The 22,827-nt window shown below is 40.3% G+C and overlaps 1 protein-coding gene across 1 annotated transcript in view; it reads left to right on the top strand.

The window, feature by feature from the left end:
* The window catches only part of DGKQ (diacylglycerol kinase theta), a 176,487-nt gene that overhangs the window by 107,672 nt on the left and 45,988 nt on the right, over positions 1-22,827 (top strand). The window contains exons 8-15 of the mRNA XM_084627882.1: positions 6,751-6,851; positions 8,377-8,600; positions 9,595-9,685; positions 16,683-16,737; positions 19,018-19,079; positions 19,375-19,525; positions 20,603-20,641; positions 22,467-22,582. Of these exons, the coding sequence (XP_084484008.1) occupies positions 6,751-6,851; positions 8,377-8,600; positions 9,595-9,685; positions 16,683-16,737; positions 19,018-19,079; positions 19,375-19,525; positions 20,603-20,641; positions 22,467-22,582 (839 nt within the window). The remainder of the gene's footprint in view (positions 1-6,750; positions 6,852-8,376; positions 8,601-9,594; positions 9,686-16,682; positions 16,738-19,017; positions 19,080-19,374; positions 19,526-20,602; positions 20,642-22,466; positions 22,583-22,827) is intronic.

The raw sequence follows: 22,827 nt of genomic DNA, 5'->3' as shown, positions 1-22,827 counted from the left end.
TAAGAAGGTGAGACCCCAGTACTGATGAAACGACCAGTGATATATTCAGAGAACCAGGATGACATGGGGAAAGAGGTTGGTTTTTCGAAGGAACAACAGCATGACATTTACATGATTCATGTCAGTTTCATAGCTACCCAACTGGGTTTTGAATGGCAGCAATGAAACTGACCAGAGTCTTGCTAATTTCTCTTTGCTGCTGCTTGGCGCAGCTGAGAGCAGTAGAAATCCAGGTAGGGGAGCAGCCAGGGTAAGGAAGACAGCACTGCAGTTGGTTTGCACTCCGTTTGGATTTGGAAGATTTTCTTGTTTTTCAAAACCTTAAATTCAGCTGATACTGTCAGATTAGGCTCCTGTGCTTGCCAGGGAAAAGCTTCCCACTCATCATTGATAGATATATTTTTCAAGCTGTGCTTAAGATTTTTGAAAAGTAAGAAAAAAATAAAAAGGCTCTCCCTATTCACAAAACTCTCAGAATATGAGGAAATCTGTTTTGGTTTCACCAAGTATTACATATCCTGTCCCCAAAGAAACTCAGTGTTTCTGAATCAGGTTTCATGGTTTGGTAAACAAGTACCTAACACTGACCTTGCAGTAGCTTCCTGCTTAAAAAACAACAAAACCAAACCAGTTTTGCTCTATAAATTGAACAGCTCTGAAAGAACCCATTGATGGGAAAGATAAAAGCCCCTTTCAAAAGGTGAAACTATGATTTAGTTGTAAGAAGAGACGACTTGAGGACTAAAGACTTGAGGAGGTGAAAAAAAATCTGTTGCAAGGAGCCATTTGTATGATACATCAGTTGATAACTCTTATCAGAAATCATCTTATAATTAGTTACATAGTAGAAAGAAGAAGCTTTTAGGTTAAGCTATATGCCAACTTCATTTCACAATTGATCTCCCTAGCCTTTTCCTTTAACAATGAGAATTGGAGAGGCTACTAACATAAATAGAGCCTTATCTAACATAAATTACAAATATTTAAATATCTTTTCCAAAAAAAAAAAGAAGTCAGACAAGTTGTATGCAAATTATTTATATAATAAGAAAAGGAGTAGTACTTGTGGCACCTTAGAGACTAACCAATTTATTTGAGCATGAGCTTTCGTGAGCTACAGCTCACTTCATCGGGTGCATTCAGTGGAAAATACAGTGGGGAGATTTATATACACAGAGAACATGAAACAATGGGTGTTACCATACACACTGTAAGGAGAGTGATCACTTAAGATGAACTAATATCAGCAGGAGAGAGGGGTGGGGGAACCTTTTGTCGTGATAATCAAGGTGGGCCACTTCCAGCAGTTGACAAGAACCTCTGAGGAACAGTGGGGGGGAGGGGAATAAACATGGGGAAATAGTTTTACTTTGTGTAATGACCCATCCACTCCCAGTCTCTATTCAAGCCTAAATTAATTGTATCCATTTTGCAAATTAATTCCAATTCAGCAGTCTCTCATTGGAGTCTGTTTTTGAAGTCTTTTTGTTGTAATATTGCGACTTTTAGGTCTGTAATCGAGTGACCAGAGAGACTGAAGTGTTCTCCGACTAGTTTATGAATGTTATAATTCTTGATATCTGATATGTCTCCATTTATTCTTTTACGTAGAGACTATCCAGTTTGACCAATGTACATGGCAGAGGGGCATTGCTGGCACATGATGGCATATATCACATTGGTAGATGTGCAGGTGAACGAGCCTCTGATAGTGTGGCTGATGTGATTAGGCCCTATGATGGTGTCCCCTGAATAGATATGTGGACACAGTTGGCAACAGGCTTTATTGCAAGGATAGGTTCCTGGGTTAGTGGTTCTGTTGTGTGGTATGTGGTTGCTGTTAACTTAGGCTTGAATAGAGACTGGGAGTGGATGGGTTATTACACAAAGTAAAACTATTTCCCCATGTTTATTTCCCCCCCACACACACACTGTTCCTCGGACATTCTTGTCAACTGCTGGAAATGGCCCACCTTGATTATCACTACAAAAGGTTTTCTCCTCCCACCCCGCTCTCCTGCTGGTATTAGCTCATCTTAAGTGATCCCTCTCGTCACAGTGTGTATGGTAACACCCATTGTTTCAAGTTCTCTGTGTATATAAATCTCCCCACTATATCTTCCACTGAATGCATCTGATGAAGTGAGCTGTAGCTCACGAAAGCTTATGCTCAAATAAATTGGTTAGTCTCTAAGGTGCCACAAGTACTCCTTTTCTTTTTGTGAATACAGACTAACACGGCTGCTACTCTGAAACCTGTCATTATTTATATAATGACCCCTTTGTGGTGGGTTTACACACAGCTCAGAATAGAAATATTTGTACAAATGACGAGTTGTGGTAATAAGATGCTGACCAAAGAAGGGGTGTCATACCTAGATGACTAATTTTAATAACGACTGCTTTGAGCATTAGCATCAGAATGAAAAGTGTGGGGTTCATTTCAGAATGTGGACCTGATTGTCAATCTAGGGGAAGAGTTGTGTAATCATATACAAATCTTTCTCTTAGAATACAGTCGTTACTACCAAAAAAAAAAAATAAATAAAAAAAATTGTATGTCCTACTCTAAAAAGTGTAACATTTAAAAAAAAAAAGTCCTGTTGAAAGAACTTCACTGTGCTGACTTGAATCTGGACAGACATTCTAGTTCTTATTAGATCAAAGGGCATTCTGCATAATCCTAGTTAAATGGCCTTGCATGAGTTCATTCCCAGCAGCTGAAGTGAAGTAAAGCAGACACAGTCTTTCATCAGATTGTAATACCAGACTCAATCAACAGACCTTTTAAGATGGATTATGCCAAATAAATACATAAGGATTTCCATTTATCTGAGGACACTTCCAATCTTTACCACCTATCATTATATCCCCAAGCCAGCTTCTGGAAAAAGAATTTGGGCTCTCTTAATGTTGTCAGTCAATAGACTATATCTAGATCGTGTGTTTCTTAAAATGATCTTAGGCACTGTGAGGCTTCTATAAGATTGCTCTTTAGATACCTATTTTTAAAGCATTCCTATAGGAAAGAAGAAACTTGAGGTCTGCTTCCAAAGTTCATTCCACTGTGGCAATAGACAGGAATGAAATCTTTGGCAAAATCGGGGAAGGTGGAGACCGGTAAGGTATAGCTCTCGCTGCTGCTTCTGTAAGCATTGTTTGTAATGCAGATGGCTGAATTGGTAGGTTGGTTCAAGATGTCTTTGAGTTGAGCGTTATAGTTACTCTTTTTTCCTTCTGTAAGCACCCGCCTTTCCACCCCTTATTTGCTACGCTACCTTGTACCCATTTCCTCTCCAGCAGTGGCTTCAAACGTAGCTGAGGCCTTTTTGTTCCAGATCGCGCTACGTGCTCTCTGGGTGCAGTGGAAAGGGCTGAAGTGAACAGCACTATAGAGGTGACAGCACTTGAACAGGGGGCCACGGATACAGCCTTTGGCTGCAGAATTTTCAGTGTTGTGATTCCTAAAAGGTTTTCTTCTCCTCTTTCTTCCTTTTTCCCCACAGGGAGAGACTTCTTCAGGCTTATGGTGAATAGTGGGAATCCTTTAGTTGAAGGAGGCATTTCCTAAACTTGACATCTTTACCCTTTCATCAGTCTTACTACAGCCTTAAGCAGTGCAGAGCCGTCTATCTATGCTCTGCCCACCCTGCTTCAGGACTGGACCGATCTCCATGGTATCCAAAAACCCTAAAATAAATTCAGTACATTTCTCCCTTGTCACGGAAAATCAGAACACAGTAGTGATGATGCGTGTGTACAGTAGCTTAGGGTGGTTGTAAAACATCCACGTAAGAGAGGCAAAATTTGAGCACTTATTGTATTGTCTTATATTGTAGTGATCCTTAATTACTCCTGACAGCTGCTTTGACTAAGCTCCTGCTGAGTAATTAAATGTTCCTCTTGTACATGCTGCAGAGTGTACAGTAGAAGCCCTTGGGTGCTTGTGTTTGGGGGAGTTTGGAGCTCTACTTTAAAATGGGTCTTTCCCCCTGAGCTGCTGGCATGGTGATCTGGTTGTGGTGAATCACAGTTCAGAGCCTTAGGTCACAAGCTCCTACCCGTGTCCTGTGCTCAGCTCCTGAAGGACCAATGCTCAGGGCAACATTGATGGGCCGCAAAAGGAGCAGCATCCATACTGCCATAGTATGGCAAGAGGGAAGATCCATATGATGGAAGTAGCATGAGTGAGGGGGAAGTAGCAGGGTGACCCTGAAGAAGAAAGTGTTGAGTAAAAGGCCAATTGAAGTAAACACTTTTCAACAAACTAAAGCATCCCACTCCCCCTCCCCCCACCTCATGGGAGCCTTCTGTGCAAGGCTAGTATCCCTGCTGTTTAATACAGCCCAGCTCTCCTTGCTTGTCATCACACAGAGTTGGAGAATTTTTATCTCCACGTCTGGTTTCTTTCATAGCTGTTGTAGCCACTGTTGTAACGAGGAGAATAAACAGGACACTTGCAGCCACTTGTGCATAAAAGCTCGTGGCTATAACACATACCTTGTAAAAATGTAATATAGACAAGATCTTGGCTCTTGCACCCATTTTGTACAATATTGCCATCATGAATACCAGAAGAGAGTGAGTTGCTGGGCCTGAGAACCAGACTTACGTCCGTATTGCTTATCACTTCCACACTGAGTGGAACTTGTTCATAGTGCTGTCTGGACGCCTTCACCTGCAGGTATGAAGTTATACAATTCTGGGAGTCATGCCCAAAAGACGCTGGCAGTACCTTAACAGGCCATAACTTTTGTGTTATGATGGGGGTGGGGGAAGCAATGGAGAAGCAAAATCATAGAGGAGGGGGAAAACTAACAAATACCTTCCTGCCCTCTTCCCCACCCCAAATCTCTGTCAGTACCTTTACAATGTGTGGGCTTTACCTCTTAAGAAAAGTGGAAAGGAAATAGAAGTCTTGCACTTCCTATTGCAGGACAATAGGCCAAGGGCAAGGGCCATAGAAGTATAGGCCTTTTGTTTGGAAAGATTCTGTTCGTTATGAGCGTAATTTGGTATGGACCATTTGTTCCAAGCCAGGCCTGTTAATCGTGGTGACAGAATATATAGTAGAAGCAGAGATGATCCATAGGAGATGCTGTTTCCATGTCTCAGATGGCTCTGAAAGCTTGCAGCAAGATATTGAAGTGCCCTGGCTGCATATTTATTGTCGGTGTTGATGGTTTGCCCATCATTGTAGTGTCTGGGTGCCTGATTAAAGAGATGAGTTGGGCTGGATATCTCTATAGGTTTCTGTGCTTCTATACCTTGTTTTTGCAGTAGCTAGTTTTTCATTTTACTCGTCCATGTCCACCCATCTCATCTGCTGTCCTCTTTTTGTGGGAAATTCTGATGGGTTAACACAATAAATGGAACATAGATATCAAGATTATTTGCGGGCAAAACCCCTTGAGTCCTTGCTGTCATACTCTGAACTAATTCCAAGTGAGGGAAGAAGTTGCAAACCAGCATAATTAAGTGCACATACATTTATTTCTGTTGAGCTCAGGATTCATTCTTCACATGCCTCATATCAAGGTACAAAAAGGATTATCTTTCAGGCTTTTATTAGCTTAATGGTAAAAGGTATTTGCCCACATTCCTTAAAGGTTGTGCTGGGTTTGTGACCATATCAGTGTGTGCTGAATGCATGAGGAGGGGTTGGTTATGACATCGGATTTGTTTGAGAATGCTCCCAACGTTGCCAGTGAAGAGTGACCTAGAGTTCAAACTGTTAATCACACCTCTAGAGCAAAAACGGTTTGTCTTTTGTGCAGGAAACTGGGTAACAGCCATGATATATTGCTGGACTTCTCTGTTCATTGGAGACTGTGGAGGGGACTAAATATAACTACCCCCCTACTCCTCACACCTCTTCTGTAGTAATGGGATCAGAAGAGTGAAAGGTGTTCCTCAGATTGTAGCCCCTTATTAATGAAACAAATTTGACCCCCATGTTGCAGGTGGCAAGATGACTCTGTTGGATTGGTGGTCTTACACCGGCTTAAAAAACCCCCAAACGTTCTGTAAGATTTGTGTGCAGAGTTAGAATTTGTTTTAAATTTGTGTAATTAACTAATATTTTAAAAAAATGTTCAGTGGAGTGTACCAGATTCCACTACTACCTCCATTTTGTGGAGGGCTGAAACCAAAAGCCTTCATTCGTCGCCATTTGGGAGGTATTAGTTTGCTGTCTACTTATAGTTCATGATTTGTTGCAGTTTTTATTGAAGATTTTAGATTTAAAATATAATGCAGATCAGGAAAACATTTAATTTTTAAAAATATGTGGGGCAATTTTAAATTTTCCCTTTGACATGTAATTGGCTTGTAGATACTGGTTATTTTAAACAATGTTTTGTTCTCCAAATCATAGTCATCAGACTTGCCACAACTGTTCTGACGCATCAGTCTGTTGTTTTGGGTTCCAGGTTGCTGAATTGGTAAAGATTAGAAATTAAGGGGGAAATAATTAGAAAATCATGGACAAAATACTTGGATGAAAACTGATTGTGAAATTGCCATTTGAAAGAAATTTTTAGTTCATTTTCCTCTTGTTAAGTTACATTTTAGCCTAACAGCAGGAAAATAAAAGTAAACTTAAGAAAATGCAAATAAATGTTACTCTTTAAAACTGGTTAAAAACAGATTTTTGTAAGTTGCATTGTCCACTAGTTGCGTACGCACTTCTTATTGTGACATGAATATATTAAATGTTGTTGTGGTAACGTAAATATTTGTTTTCTTTAGGTAAACAAACATTAAAGATATTTGATGGTAATGATGCAGTAAAACGCAATCAATTTAGACTGATTTCCGTTCCAAGGATTGCAAAAAGTGAAGAGGTTGTGGTAAGAGACTCTCAAATGGATAACGTTGTTGTCTGATAGATTATGTTGGCTTCCAGCTATCCCAACATACAATGATTTACAAATGTAATGCATCTCACAACGACGATGACAAAACCTGCTTGTACCTTAGCTAGAATATTAGAACATAATTTGGTTCTATCTAGCACTGTTGATATTCCTGGTACTTCCGACCATTTTATGAGGTACTGAGGTTAGATGTGCAGACTGCAGAGACTTCATAGATGTATGCAGCAACCGTTATGTGTTAAGCTGTAACTCACCTATCCTGTCGAACATTCAAATGTGGTTTTAGTGATAGCTGGGATATTGGCTAGTATACCAGGGTTACTAACAAGCCCCCTATTTTTCTCTCTAAATATATAGTATTTAATTATTTTAACTTCAGTCTGGAAAGTCACCAGAGGGTTACACGTACATGAAACAAACGATCTTTCAAGACTGCTACTTATATCCATTTTTCTGTTTATCAAACGAGGCGTACTAAAATTGCTGTTGAATAAAAACCCAACACTCTGCCGAATGAGGGAAAAGACAGAATGATAGGAGCTCTTCCTTAAAAGCACTCTGATAGATGCAGGGTAGGAACCTATATAGAATATTACCAATGTTTTTCAGCTTCAGTCAATAAATAACGGTTATTATATACCCTCTTCTGCATTATATACCCTCTTCTGCATTGATAATGTGCTCAAAATTAACTGAAATTTTGAAAATTACTGTTGATGATCCATATCTAAAGATAATATGCAGTGCAAAAAATGTTTGCTATTTAGGATTGCTTGGTATTTTTCAAGCATAATTATTTTGGCTGTTGTCTTCTCCCAAATTAAAAAAAATTCCTAGTCCACAAAAAGTGCCATCCTGGGACATATTCGCTCCAGGGTCTGTGGTGGCTGAAGATGATGCGGGCTGTGATAGAGGGTCTCCAGTTTTGGAATTGGGCTGTAATGGCACAGGAAGGCTACAAAGTTCTCTCTGCTGCAGGTGGAGTGTCTTTACCTGGCCAGGAGAGCCCCAAAGAGGGTGATGTGGACCTGGGGAATGGAGTGACTGTGAAGCAGGGATGATTAGCGCATCCAGGGCTTAAAGTGGTCTCTTTGATTTAAACCTGGATCAAAGGCAGGCAGCTGTATGCCCCATAGCACAGAGAAGTATAACTTACCTCTCCGTACAAGAATGAATCCTGAAGCTGTGTCTCTATTGCATCTCACTACATTTATATTAAAATGATAAATCAATAGCTAGACAAAAATACTCCGGGCACCATCAAAAGCTATATATTGGGATTCTGGTGAGAAATTTCCTCTTGTGTTTTATATCACTAAAACTTCATTGTGAAACTATATGCTTATTTTCTATAGTGGCCTATCAGCTGTTTTTATGCTCCTTTAAAAGACTCTTTTAGAGTAAGTGAACTGACTGAATTTCATAACTGTGTCCCAACCGTACATCAGTGCACATTTTCAGAGGAGGGCAAATCACTCTATTTTCTGTGGTGTTGTAGGAGGCAGCGCTGAGGGCATACTACGTAAATGATGATCAACAGCACTATGAGCTCCAGACATTTTCTCAGCAGACCTTGTTTTCTGATGACATCATCAACAGGAATGATGCCACTGAAGAAACCAACCCAGGTCCAGTGTTCAGAGAGGTGGTTCCCGAAGCTTGGATCATCAGAGCCAAACCTAAGGATCACGAAATAATAAGAATTTATCCTGGTTGGCTGAAGTGAGTGCTTTCCTTCTTTTTGCAAGGTTACTCTGGTCAGACAATTTTGCCTTCTGTTGTGGCCAGGAAAATGTTTTGCAGTCTTTAAAGTTGCATGAGGGTAAAGGAGGACAAAATCCACTACATTTCAAGGATCTCTGTTGGTATAACAGATATTTATTTTTTTAGCTTTCATTTTTCTTCATTTCTAGACTCTGACATTAACTATTACATGATTTAGCCCCCAGTCGTGCATGTTTAAGAGTCAACAGGTGCCTGTGCATGATCGGGCATCTTTGTTTAGTTGTAGCACGTATTAATCCAAGGAGACATAACTTTTTAAGCAAATTGTATCCATATACAAATGATGAGCAGAAGCTTTCTTGTGAGAACTTCATATTTTTAAAGGGAACATTAAGATAAAGATATGTATGTTACATTCTTTTCCATGTTAGTAATAGGTTAGATGATTAAAACACGTTTTTTTTAAACCTTACTTGTTTTTTACTACTGAAACTGTTTTGCATTTTATGCACCCTCCACAGTGAAATAAGACTGATCAGTTTATAGTCACTTTCATTTTATAGTTGCACCTTTCATCCCAAAGGTTCCCGAATTGTTTCATGAGTTGTGTATCTGTCCTTACTGCTGAGATTGCCAACTTGGTCCCAATTGTATTGACAAAAATTTTACTCCACGGTCCTGCAAGTGAGGCTGCACAGTCAGAGGCCCATGGGTTTCAGTGGGCCTTCATATAGGCCTACATGTGTGAAGTCACCAGCAGTATTGAGGCTTCAGTGACTGGTCTCCGGGATAGTGGGTTCCCACCTGTCCAGTGTGAGTGGGACTGAGGCTTGTGGACAGCTGAATTTTATAAGCTGGTAACAAGTTTTTTACTGAATGGGGTTGAATTGTAACTGGGATCTTAGAGGGAAGCTCTTTGGATCCTGGTACAATTTCCTGAGCTAATCCAACTGCATAAGTGATTTTAATTTTAAAGATTTTTTTTGTCTAGAGTGGGAATGGCATATATCTCCCTACGAATAGATAAAGAAAGCACCACCGAGACAGTAATTAAAGAAGTTCTCCTGCAATTAGGACGGCAGGTAAGCGATATAAAGCTCATTACCATTTCTTTGTGCCTTGTATGAACTATCCTAACAGTTCATTCAAAAGAAAAAGCATACTTTACAAAAACTTTATGTATGACTTTCCCTGTACTAAATAGTCTTAATGCTCAGCGAATTATAACTCCTGCCTTGCATAGTGCCAAAATTGGGGATAAAACATTACCTGAACATAATAAAACAGACAAACAAGGTGGGTAGGGTGATATCTTTTATTGGACCAACTTCTTTTGGTGAGAGAGACAAGCTTTCTGACATGGCTACCGCACTGCATAATACAACAGACCGAATAGCTCTATACTGAAAGCCTCGTCCATTTCTTACAGGCCAAGCAAATTTACACATACAAAGAGGAGAATTCTCAATCTAGAGCATACGTCTTTTGTGCTTGTGTATCTCTTGAATATTGAAATCAGGCTGATATGCAAGACCAAGTCCTGCTGGAACGGGAGAAAACCTTGCATTCTTGTTTGAGGTGTCTTCTGCATTGTCCAGCTCGTGGGATGTGCTGGCTAGTGCAGGTCACATGGTGGAACCTTCTCATAGTAGGGCCTGTTGACGCACTCATGCATCTCTCCTGTCCTTCCCATCTGCATTCCTGAATGTGCCAAGGGCAAGATGATAAAATGGGATGCAGTACCCTCAGCTGCCTTAGCATCTTCCATCCACAGCAACAAATGGACGTACACCTATTGGGTTCCTTTGGAGCCAGCTCCTTCACTTAGAAGACCGTGGTGCCTTAGTTTACTGTTTCATAGTTTATGTTAGACTTAGGATAAGTTAACTGTTAAGTCAAGTTTTATTTTTAGTATAGTTTAGAGAGAGCTGTTTGATTCCCATTACTGGTTCCATGGCAGACCTGAAGTTGAAGAGACCAGGCTTTCAAAGGTGCAACTCTTGTCCAGCAGACTTCCTAGCATGGCTGCCCGTAATAGCTGTTTGTTGAGTGCTGCTGTACTTCGCGATGCTCTGTCTGCAGCACATTCAACCCAAGAGGACAGGCAGGGCAGAAAAGGTGGGAGAGTTGCATTGTATGTAAGGGAGTAGTATGACTGCTCAGAGCTCCAGTATGAAACTGCAGAAAAACCTGAGAGTCTCCGGATTAAGTTTAGAAGTGTGAGCAACAAGGGTGATGTCGTGGTGGGAGTCTGCTATAGACAACCGGATAGGGGGATGAGGTGGACGAGGCTTTCTTCCGGCAACTCACAGAAGTTACTAGATCGCAGGCCCTGGTTCTCATGGGAGACTTCAATCACCCTGATATCTGCTGGGAGAGCAATACAGCGGTGCACAGACAATCCAGGAAGTTTTTGGAAAGTGTAGGGGACAATTTCCTGGTGCAAGTGCTGAAGGAACCAACTAGGGGCAGAGCTCTTCTTGACCTGCTGCTCACAAACCGGGAAGAATTAGTAGGGGAAGCTAAAATGGATGGGAACCTGGGAGGCAGTGACCATGAGATGGTCGAGTTCAGGATCCTGACACAGGGAAGAAAGGAGAGCAGCAGAATATGGACCCTGGACTTCAGAAAAGCAGACTTTGACCCCCTCAGGGAACTGATGGGCAGGATCCCCTGGGAGAATAACATGAGGGGGAAAGGAGTCCAGGAGAGCTGGCTGTATTTTAAAGAATCCTTATGGAGATTGCAAGGACAAACCATCCCCATGTGGAAAAAGAATAGTAAATATGGCAGGCGACCAGCTTGGCTTAACAGTGAAATCCTTGCTGCTCTTGAACACAAAAAAGAAGCTTACAAGAAGTGGAAGATTGGACAAATGACCAGGGAAGAGTATAAAAATATTGCTTGGGCATGCAGGAGTGAAATCAGGAAGGCCAAATCACACCTGGAGTTGCAGCTAGCAGGAAATGTTAAGAGTAACAACAAGGGTTTCTTCAGGTATGTTAGCAACAAGAAGAAAGTCAAGGAAAGTGTGGGCCCCTTACTGAATGAGGGAGGCAACCTAGTGACAGAGGAGGTGGAAAAAGCTAATGTACTCAATGCTTTTTTTGTCTCTGTCTTCATGAACAAGGTCAGCTCCCAGACTACTGCACTGGGCAGCACAGCATGGGGAGGAAGTGACCAGCCCCCTGTGGAGAAAGAAGTGGTTCGGGACTATTTAGAAAAGCTGGACCAGCACAAGTTCATGGGGCCGGGTGCGCTGCATCCGAGAGTGCTAAAGAAGCTGGCAGCTGTGATTGCAGAGCCATTGGCCATTATCTTTGAAAACTCATGACGATTGGGGGAAGTCCCGGACGCCTGGAAAAAGGCTAATGTAGTGCCCATCTTTAAAAAAGGGAAGGAGGAGGATCCTGGGAACTACAGGCCAGTCAGCCTCACTTCAGTCCCCGGAAAAATCATGGAGCAGGTCCTCAAGGAATCAATTCTGAAGCACTTAGAGGAGAGGAAAGTGATCAAGAACAGTCAGTATGGATTCACCAAGGGAAGGTCATGCCTGACTAATCTAATTGCCTTCTATGAAGAGATAAGTGGCTCTGTGGATGAGGGGAAAGCAGTGGGCGTGTTGTTCCTTGACTTTAGCAAAGCTTTTGACATGGTCTCCCACAGTATTCTTGTCAGCAAGTTAAAGTAGTATGGGCTGGATGAATGGACTCTAAGGTGGATAGAAAGTTGGCTAGATTGTCAGGCTCAACGGGTAGTGATCAGTGGCTCCATGTCTAGTTGGCAGCTGGTATCAAGTAGAGTGCCCCAAGGGTCAGTCCTCGGGCCGGTTTTGTTCGATATCTTCATAAATGATCTGGAGGATGGTGTGGATTGCACCCTCAGCAAATTTGCAGATGACACTAAACTGGGAGGAGAGGTAGATATGCTGGAGGGTAGGGATAGGATACAGAGGGCCTTAGACAAATTGGAGGATTGGGCCAAAAGAAATCTGATGAGGTTCAACAAGGACAAGTGCAGAGTGCTGCACTTAGGACGGAAGAATCCCATGCACCGCTACAGACTAGGGACCAAATGGCTCAGCAGCAGTTCTGCAGAAAAGGACCTAGGGGTTACAGTGGACGAGAAGCTGGATATGAGTCAACAGTGTGCCCTTGTTGCCACGAAGGCCAATGGCATTTTGGGATGTATAAGAAGGGGCATTGCCAGTAGATCGAGGGATGTGATTGTTCCCCTCTATTCGACATTGGTGAGGCCTCATCTGGAGTACTGTGTCCAGTTTTGGGCCCCACACTACAAGAAGGATGTGGAAATATTGGACAGAGTCCAGTGGAGGGCAACAAAAATGATTAGGGGACTGGAACACATGACTTATGAGGAGAGGCTGAGGGAACTGGGATTGTTTAGTCTGCGGAAGAGAAGAATGAGGGGGGATTTGATAGCTGCTTTCAACTACCTGAAAGGGGATTCCAAAGAGGATGGATCTAGACTATTCTCAGTGGTAGCTGATGACAGGACAAGGAGTAATGGTCTCAAGTTGCAGTGGGGGAGGTTTAGGTTGGATATTAGGAAAAACATTTTCACTAGGAGGGTGGTGAAGCACTGGAATGCGTTACCTAGGGAGGTGGTGGAATCTCCTTCCTTAGAAGTTTTTAAGGTCAGGCTTGACAAAGCCCTGACTGGGATGATTTAGTTGGGGATTGGTCCTGCTTTGAGCAGGGGGTTGGACTAGATGACCTCCTGAGGTCCCTTCCAACCCTCATATTCTATGATTCAAGAGTATGCAAGGAGTTCCAGAGCAGGCTGAAAGCCCTACTGTTTCAAGAAGGTTTGGCTGTGAAGCCCCTTGGAGATGGTACCTCTTCAGGGTTCTGATCAGAAGGTGAAAAGTCCAATATGCGTTTTGGACACCTCTGGGTCTCAGAAAAAGACCACAATGCAGAAAGCTCTGTCTCTGAAATTTTGTTAGGAACACTGTTTACAAAGATTGATATAAGTCCGTTATAATTTTTTTGTTTTCTAATTGTCCAGTTGCTATCACATCTATTAAAGTTCGCTTTCTGTATAAACTAGACAGTTAAGAACCATAATGCCTGACTTGAAAGAACTGGTACCAGGGAGAGGGGGCCAGTTAAAGTTAGTTTTGATCTCTAAATAAGTTAAGAGTTGCTTTAACAAATAGCTGGCCAACCGGGTGTTTTCCATAGCATGCTCAATGTTTGAAGCTCTCTGTGTTCTCTATTTGGGTTAAGATCCGGATTATTTGCAATGGGTGGTGTTGGCGAGGGAAATGAAATTATTTTGCCTCTAGTTCTGTTCCAAACCCATAGAATAGCCTTTGCTAAAGGATTTATGTAAAATTCTGGTAGGCTAACAGTGTTTACACTGTGCTGTTTTCTGATGTGGTCCTGCAAAATTTATTCCTGTGATCGATCCATTGTCCCTTATCCTCTGGGCAAAAGGCTTGATAGCCAGTGCAAAAAATAAAGGAGACAATGGACATCCCTGCCTAGTCTCTCTGTGCAATTGAAAGCAGGGATTTAACCCCATTAACTCGCAAAGCTGCTTTTGGGCTGGTGTGAAGAACATTGTCCATTAAAGGAACTGGAGGCCAAAGTCCATTTGGGACAGGATGTGAAACAAAATGTTCCATTCTATTCTATCAAAAGCTTTCTCTGTCTAATGATAACAAGGGAATTGTATCTTTTAACAGTGATATGGCAGTATAGGAAGTGCAGAATGTAAAGTCTTTTCCATTGTTAGGGAGAACCACCACAGAAGCTTCTTTCATAGTTTCTGGAAGTTCCTCCCCTAGGTGCTTCTCAAGGGACCCATGAATGCCTCCTCAAATATCTTGTAATATTCAGCTGGAGAGCCATTGGGTCCTAGAGTTTTAGCACTTTTCTTACTTTCTGTTGCCTCTAGGATTTCTTCTTCTGTTATTTTTTTAATCTAAAGTTTCTTTATCAATTTTGCTTATCTTTGGCAAGCCTGCTACTTCAGGATATTTCCAAATAACTTCAGAGCCTGGAGTATCTGAGGTATAGAGATTTTTATCGGCCGCAAAAGTAGCCCATATTTAATTAGAGAGTAACTATCTTTTGCTGACTGTCCATCCCAGCTATCAAATATTACTCCCACTGGTTCATGATCTGACCATATAATATTGCCAGTTTCTGCAAATCTTGTCTGCTTCATTAAGGATTTAGAGATTAACGTTACATCTCTTCTAGTATAGAACCGATGATGGTGTGACTAAAATGTGTAATCTCTTTCCCCTGAGAGATTGAATTGTTGGCCCAGCGACTTCAACGCTGCATCTGCTTCCCTGTCCCTCTTGTCTTTTTTATCAGATCTGTCCTAGTGAGGAATTGGTGTGCAATTGACGTCGTCTTGAAGTGTAATTCCCTTTTTCCCCACAGTGTTGCTGTGTTTTAAAGAAGTCACTGGAGGTTTTTAAGAACAGTTTGGACAAAGACTTGTCAGGGATGGTCTAGGTTTACTTGGTCCTGCCTCTCTGCAGGGGGCTGGACTAGATGACTTCTCAAGGTCCATTCTAGCCCAACATTTCAGTGATTATTTGGTGGAAATATGCAGTCCTGGAGCTAGAATGAAAATTCTGACAGCTTTACTAGTTTCCAAAAGCTCAATTCCTTCACAGTAGTGTGTAGTTCTCTGGTTAGCAGCTGCTATCACATCCCCTGGAGCTGATGAAACTGTGGGGAATTCACACTAATGCATCCTCTGAGATAGCTCTCTACATAGCTCTTGGTTTGGCTACTTAGAAACACTATGTACATGTGGCATGTACGTTTCTATGGGCAGGAATGTCTGTCATCTTAGCAGGGGGAATTCTGACTTATGTGAAAGCTCCTCCTGTACAATGTTTCTCGTATCCAGCAGAGCAGATACATTTGTACATCAACTGGTGATCGATGATTATCCAAAGCTTGTGGATGTTGAAGTCTTTCTTTGAGAGATTCCAAATGCCCTCAGCCTCAATTAATAAAAAAAAGTGAACCTAGGGATTTTAGTTAGGGATTTTGTCACTTCCTAGTCAAGACCTGTTAGAAAGGTATCATGTCCCCAAAGTCTCATGAGCTATTCCACTAGAGTAATGGTAACACTGAATGTATGCTTTCACCAGTCCCGTGTAGCAGATGTATCTAGGGCAGTGTTGGACAATCATATTATTAAATTCTTTAATAGTAAGGATACCAGCTGTTTTAATCTGATATTCAGGTTTTTAGCTGCCCATTCTGGTGTGTGTGTCTGAAGTGAGTAGTATGGGGTGTTTCTCTTCTATTCTGAATGAATGATTCTAGGCAAGGACTAAGGGGTATGTAGATAAGATTCCTCCTCCTCCCCCGTCCTAATGTGTCAAGACTTTAAACAGTCCCATGTTCATGCAGTAGTGTTTTGCTCCCAAGAGTATGGATCTGTGGTGTCAATAGCTGTTAAATAATTAATATACCTTGTTAGTGAAGTCTACTTCCACTGGTTGGCCTGATAGGCCAGTGTTCTCATTGCCATTTGGGAGAGCTGTGTTCCATTTCCCTTTCTGCTCCCTTTGGCAAGATCATCTGTGTGGATATGTGTTAATAGCCCCACCAGCTGCTGAGCGGGGAGAGTTAACTGTGCTGTTCAGCAGCTCTCTCTCCAGTTGATTTATGGGTTGCGTTGGTTAGCTAAGAAATGGGGAAGTTTGAGGCTTTGTGTGGGAGAGACAATGGAAATGGAAAGGGAAGGTTTTTCCAGAGAAGGAAAAGTACAATTCAGTATCTTCCATTGTGGTTTTCTTCTGTTGGTGGAAAAAGACAAACTTTTGAGCTCCACAGAGCTCTTCTTGAGGCTTTGACCTGAAGAAGAGCTCTGTGGAGCTTGAAAGCTTCCCTCTTCCACCAAAAGAAGCGGTCCAGTAAAAGATATTGCCTCACCCAGCTTGGGTCTCAATTTAATTTAAGGTATTTAATTTTCTTGTGCCTGTTAATATTATAATGTAACTACTAAAAGAATACAAAACTATGGCAAATGTATCACCTATTACAACGTACATCTAAATGTGTTGTCTCTTGGCAGACGGAATGCCTCCAGAATTTCAAACTTCTAGAAGTACTTATGGGCAGTAAGCAAGGTAAATCAAGAGTTATTTGCTTTTCCATAGTTGAGTCCTGTAGTATGCATTTATGTATTTTAATTTTAATGCATCCATATTTAATTTTTACAGTTGATCCCTCAATAACTGATAGATACTTGGTGTATAATTATGCTGAAAAATGTTGAAATATTGAATCAGAAATGCCTTTTTTTTTAAATTGTCACCATAGATTTTTTGTATAGTACTTTACTCTTCCTTCTTTGTACTAAAAGAAAGCATATGTCAAGGTTGTGTTTTCCGAAGAGATGTGCAAATATGAGATTTTTCAGGTTAGTGGCCAAACCAAAAAATCACAGCGGGGGGAGGGCAGAAATCAGTTCAAGTTGAACCAAAATGGAGTTTTGTTTTGTTTTTTTTCCCTGCCCCCCGACGAAAAGCAAAAGTTGAAAAAATAGTTTTGGGTTGAAAGTTTTGTTTTTGAAGGCTTTAATTTTTTTAAAGAAAATAGTGAAATTCCAAAACGAAAAGTTGAAACATATTTCAGAAATGCTGAAACAAACTGTATAGAAGTTACTGAAAATTTTTATTTGACTGAAACAATTTGCCAAAACTGACCTGAATTTGTTAATTGTTTTGGTTGACACTAATCTGCATTTTTTCAGTGGAAAAAATTATTTGCATGAGAAATTTCACCTAGCTGTCTTGTTTTCTGATGCATACTAACCCACTGATGAAAAGGACTGTTTTTTTGGGAGATACCCTTTGATGGCAGCTGTTATTTAATTGGGGTCAATAACTTTTTGTTATTAAAGCAGATCACACACAGTGATCCAGTGCAGAGAAGCTTTTGGGTGCTGCTGTATCTATTCCATGAATAAAACAAGAATCTGAGTTCAGGGATATCAAAGCACCTTTCAGGAACACGTAGGGCCGGATGCTCGGGTCCCTGTAGTGGCTGTGTTGCTCTGGTTGAAGGGACGGCCTGGTGGTGGAGAAGCTAGACTGGGACTCTCGATCTGGGTTCAGCCCAGTCCTGCAGGAACTCTGTGGTTGAGCAAGGAGCTAAGGATGTGTCTACACTGCAAAAAAAGGTGTTCTTAATGTGGATTAAAGTAGCAGGGAAGACACAGCATTCAGGTTAGCAGCTCGAGTTAAAGCCCCTAGGGTTAGGTCTACAGAGCTGCGCATGGCCTAGCCTACCCAAGCTATCTTGAATCCAGCTTGTGTGGGTAGCTAGCAATAGTAGTGAAGACATCCCAGTGCTGGCTTCAGTGCATGTAGTACCAGCCCGGCATGGATCCTGGCTATGCACTTGGCTCACTAGCCTGAGCTGAAGCCCACGATTCACTGCCTTCACTGCTCTCACTAGTTGCACTAGCTGGAGTCAAGCAAGCTCTGAGAAGCCAGCCCATGCGTCGCTTTGCTGCATAGAGATACAGCAAGGGGTGCCTGGGATTGAACTCGTGCTTTTAACCCGAGTTAGAAGCGGAGGTGCTGTCTTTACTGCTGTATTACCAGAGTTAGCGAACCAGAGTTTGAAACACACCTTTTATTTTCAGTGGAGACGGACCCTAAGTGACTTGCCCAACGTGTTTCTCACACTCCATATTCCAGTTCCCAATCTGTACAGTGGCAGGATAAATTAAAGCGTGTGAAGCACTCGAATACTCTTGAGATGTTGGCCACAGAAATACTTAAGTAGAGTTTTAACATGTGATTGTAACCTTCCCTTGTTTCCTTTATAACCATAATGAATTATTTAATCAAAAATCAAAGACTTTGTCAAATTATTTCATCACAGAGCCCTGGGAATGGGGTTTATGTTTTGTATGTTCCTTTTGCTGATGATTTGGTTTTGCAGCAGTAGAGCAAAAGGGCTATTGTTTAGGGTCATGCATAACCCGTGCATCTGTTTGCCACAATGGTAATGTATTAAAATGTCGTGGTTAGTGTTTTCTTCTTTATCTGTCAGGATGAATCATGTTTTTCCCAATCATCTGCTTGCTGCAAAATGTTACTATCCTTAAAATAAATATATATTTTAAGGGTGTGGGTCCAGAAGGGTACTTAAAAGCTTTGTGCAAATTAACAGTAGTGCAATTTAAAGCCTCTTCAGAGTTTTGCTGCTGAATATGCCTTGTAGCTTGTGTTTTCATATTTCTACTTGTATTTAATATTAAAGAAAGTGGTAAAACATAGGTCAAGGCATTAATTTCCCTAAAATAGTCATTTTTATTTGCTTTTGCTTTTTATTTGAGTTATGTAATAATTCAGACTTTTTAAAGAAAAACACTATCATTGCTTTTATTTCTCTAGTGCAGCGAATGGTGCTGGATGACCAGGAGATGATCCTTAGCAGACTTAAAGACATAAGAAAGGTAAACAAATAAAGAAATAATCAATCTGATTTGTCGGGGGAATTTTTTTTCTCAATTTCTGGATAATTTTAATTTTCATTAAACTGAGGAGCTACAGCATCTATATAGGCTCATAAACAGAACAGTCAGGTTTTGGAGCATAAGGTTTTGTAATTTGTCATTCTTTCCGAGCACAAAGTTCTGGTTGTGACTGGCATTGCTTCAGAGCTACATCGATTTTTTTTTATGACATTGTGTGTTTTCTCCTACTATATAACATGTTGTAGCATGATTAGTTCTGATTTCTTTATTCTAGACTTCAATACGTCAGATGACTCAAACAAGATTTTACATTGTAGAAAATAATAAATCTGTCGTGCGGGTAAATTTGTTTGTGGGTGGCTTGCCACCTCAACTCTCTGCTGAAGAATACACTAACATCCTCAAGGATGACTTAGCTATCAAAAGTAAGTCAAATAGTGTTATCTTTGTACTACAAATCCTTAATTTCACTGTCTATTCCTATGTATAGAATAACATGCTATAATAAAATTGTGTTCCTTCTCTTCCAATTTTGCTTATGTATGTTTGTGACCTCTTTGTTGGCAAATGTAGTCTTGCAAAGATCACCATTTTTTTTCTTGTTACATTTTATCTGAAATAGTGACATTTTCCCTCTGGTTTTATCTTTAGAGCTCTGCAAATCCACAGATATCCACTTTATATCTGCGGGTCATTTTTGGGGCTATGATGCGGATACAAATTTTGTATCTGCGCAGGGCTCTATGTATCTTAACATGCTGACAGTTCTGTGTAAGAAATAAAAATGTATGTGACAGCTTGCTTTTTGTTTAAGAGGATAGTTAGTAAGGCATTTGGGTCGCCTTTATATATACTTGGTTACACTGACCTTTTTAGCCATTTTTCTAAAAGTACTATTACTTTCTGTTTAAACAACACAGGTGAATTCTAAATGAGTGCATTCTCTCTGAAAGTAACCAGCTGAAAGTCAGGTTTTTTTTTTTTATCAAAGAATATGTAAGATTATATTATTCGTTCCCCAAGAATACTACTTGGGATTTAACTTCCGTTAAGAAGGTAAATTTAGTGACGTTAACAGATACATTAACGGTACCTGTCATATGGCAGACAAGACATATGAATTCAAATTGTGGAAACACAATTTAATTCAGAAGTGAAAAGGGGTGAGTACATTTAACAGTTTTGTCTTTATTACAACTAATATACTCTATGCTACTGAAAATTCACTTTGTACCTTTCTACAGTAAACAAATGTATCTTTTCGTAGTCTCATGTAGCTTTTACTTTTCAAAGTTAAACACCATGGGGAATGTGTCTTCTACTTGTACAAAGTTTAAAAAACAACCACCAAAGTTTAACGTGACTTTGGAAGAGAGAAAGTGTTAGTTGGGGATGCTGTTTGTTTTTTGTGATTTTAAAAGTTTTTGATTTGAAATCAGTGCTTTTAATATTTACTGTTCATCTACCCAAGTCTGAAGTACATTCTCTTCTAATCTTTGCAGCAAATCTGCTTTCTTTGAGTCATGTTTACTCAATGCAAGGTAAGCCTCTAACGTTTAAACTGAGTTCACTATTGTAAAAACATACCAACCTCCGAAATTCAGTCACATGCTAAAAGCTCGAAGATGAATGAATGTATTAGAGATCTTATCTCAACAAAAAGTCTTTAAAAATCAGATGTAAAACATAGTAGCATATTTATATAAGCCCCAATATATTTTATTAGAACCTTCTTTTTCATAAGGTGGCTTCATGCCTCATATGAATGTGATGAAGTTCTGTCTGTTAAAAGTGAGTTTTGAATGGTAATTCTGAGCAGCTAAAAGAGTCAGTTGTTGCAGGCAATACTGTATATCCTATTCTCATTTTGTTCTTTTAAAAAATAAGATATTAGAATTTGTTTCTGTTGTTAAACTTAACAAAATGAAATTTCAAGGTCAGTGTTTCATAGATCCAGCATTTTGGTTTTAATAAGTACACTGGAGGTGATGAGGCTAATCTGTTACCTTTGGAAAATTCTTACTTTCGTTTTTTAGATACTCTTCCACTGAACACACATGGTTTTTTTTTGAGATGTTGCTTTGCTACTGGTGTTAAAGAATGAGGTTTATTTCATCCTGGTGTGAAGGAAATTGGGGAAGTAAGAAACACCTCCAAAACCACTAGAATATTTAGCACCAGGAGTGCTGCAACCTGACCGCTACACATCTGTATTCTTAGTATCATCAGCAATGAAATAGAAAAGACTTTCTTTATCTTTTATCCATCTTCCAACAAATGATGATTCATAAAAGCTTATTTTCAAATGCATTGTCCAGTCTCAATTTCAAATGACTGCATTAGTGAGGCGTCTGTGACTTAATTTGGGAATAATCTTCAGAAAATGTTCCTGATATCCTGTTTAGATACTCCTTTGCCCAGTTGCATTCCATTAATCCATACCAAAAAGCCTGTGTTTCCTGCTGATGTACCAGCTATATCCCTGTGTGGCTGGTAAACACTGATGTTTTTCCTCATAAAGGCCATTGGAACCCCCTGGGATGTTTTTGAACAACTCCTTTTCCTTATTTGTATTTGCAGCATGGAAAAGAATTGTAGATTATGATCCTCCTCTTACCCAGTTTATTTTAAATCCAGTTTACATGTATGTGTTTTACAGAGATCTCTGCCCATGAATTAATCCATGTAATCATTTTTATTGCTGTTTGAAGTCTGTTCGGTTCCTTTAATATTTTTCTATTTCTGCGACTCTCACCAACAGCGTGCGAAGCCCTAGCTGGGAATCATACCTTCCTGGACCATGGTATGATGGTTCTTAGGAAACAGCCAAAATTCCATTGATATTTTTGTTTCCTTTTAGCCACTATACTATATTGCAAGCTCCTATCTAACCTGTTATCCATGGTCCTTCCTCGTTTTGTTTGGCATTATTGGTTCCAATATTTCGTTCGCACTAAATATCTGATTTCTTTTGCCTGAATATTTTCCCCCTACTAGATGGATTTTTTTCCCAACTGGCTCAGATAACGAAGCTCCTTTTATATGATTTCTCTGACCACTCTGATTTTTGTAACACCCCGGCAGTTTTGCCCAGCGCTACTTAGTGCAGGTCTTTCTCAATAATGTTCCCGGGTGGTTTGGTTTGGTTTTCCCTTTGTTTTCTGTGTTGATCGGTTTTTGAATTAAATACAAATAGTACTTTGCATTATTGGTAACCAGTTTATTGTAGTGGATGACTTTCTTATATTTTCTTAAGTACCATAAAACAATTTTCTTTCATGGTAATCTTTTTTTTCCCCTTACCCTAACTTCATATTAAGATAGTTTATTTGCAACTAAAGAATCACTTAAATACATTTGTTACAGGTGCTGTTGTACTTGAAATGTCTTGTTTTTCTGAAGCTGAAAGAATATATATGCTAGCTAAAGATACAATGGTCAATGACAAACAGCTTACTGCCACTGTGATTCCCGAAGTTCTGGTAAGATCTTTAGGTTACATCCTGTGTAAGAAAAAGCCAGGCTCTATTCGGAGAGAGAGGAGGGAAAATTGTTCGGTCTTTGAAGGGACGGGTGGACAAAAATAGACTGAAATTGAGCTTTTGTAAACATTATGATAAAGAATAGAGAGAGAGCCTGCATTTTCTTTCCCTGATGTGCATCTGTGTATGAATGGCTGCTTGTTTCATTGATACTGATCGTGAAGTGCTGAACGGTGATGTGAGTG

This window comes from Lepidochelys olivacea (genome assembly GCF_965140295.1).
Source record: "Lepidochelys olivacea isolate rLepOli2 genome assembly, chromosome: 5".
NCBI classification, from domain to species: Eukaryota; Metazoa; Chordata; order Testudines; family Cheloniidae; genus Lepidochelys; species Lepidochelys olivacea.
This window is presented reverse-complemented; position numbering and strand designations above follow the sequence as displayed.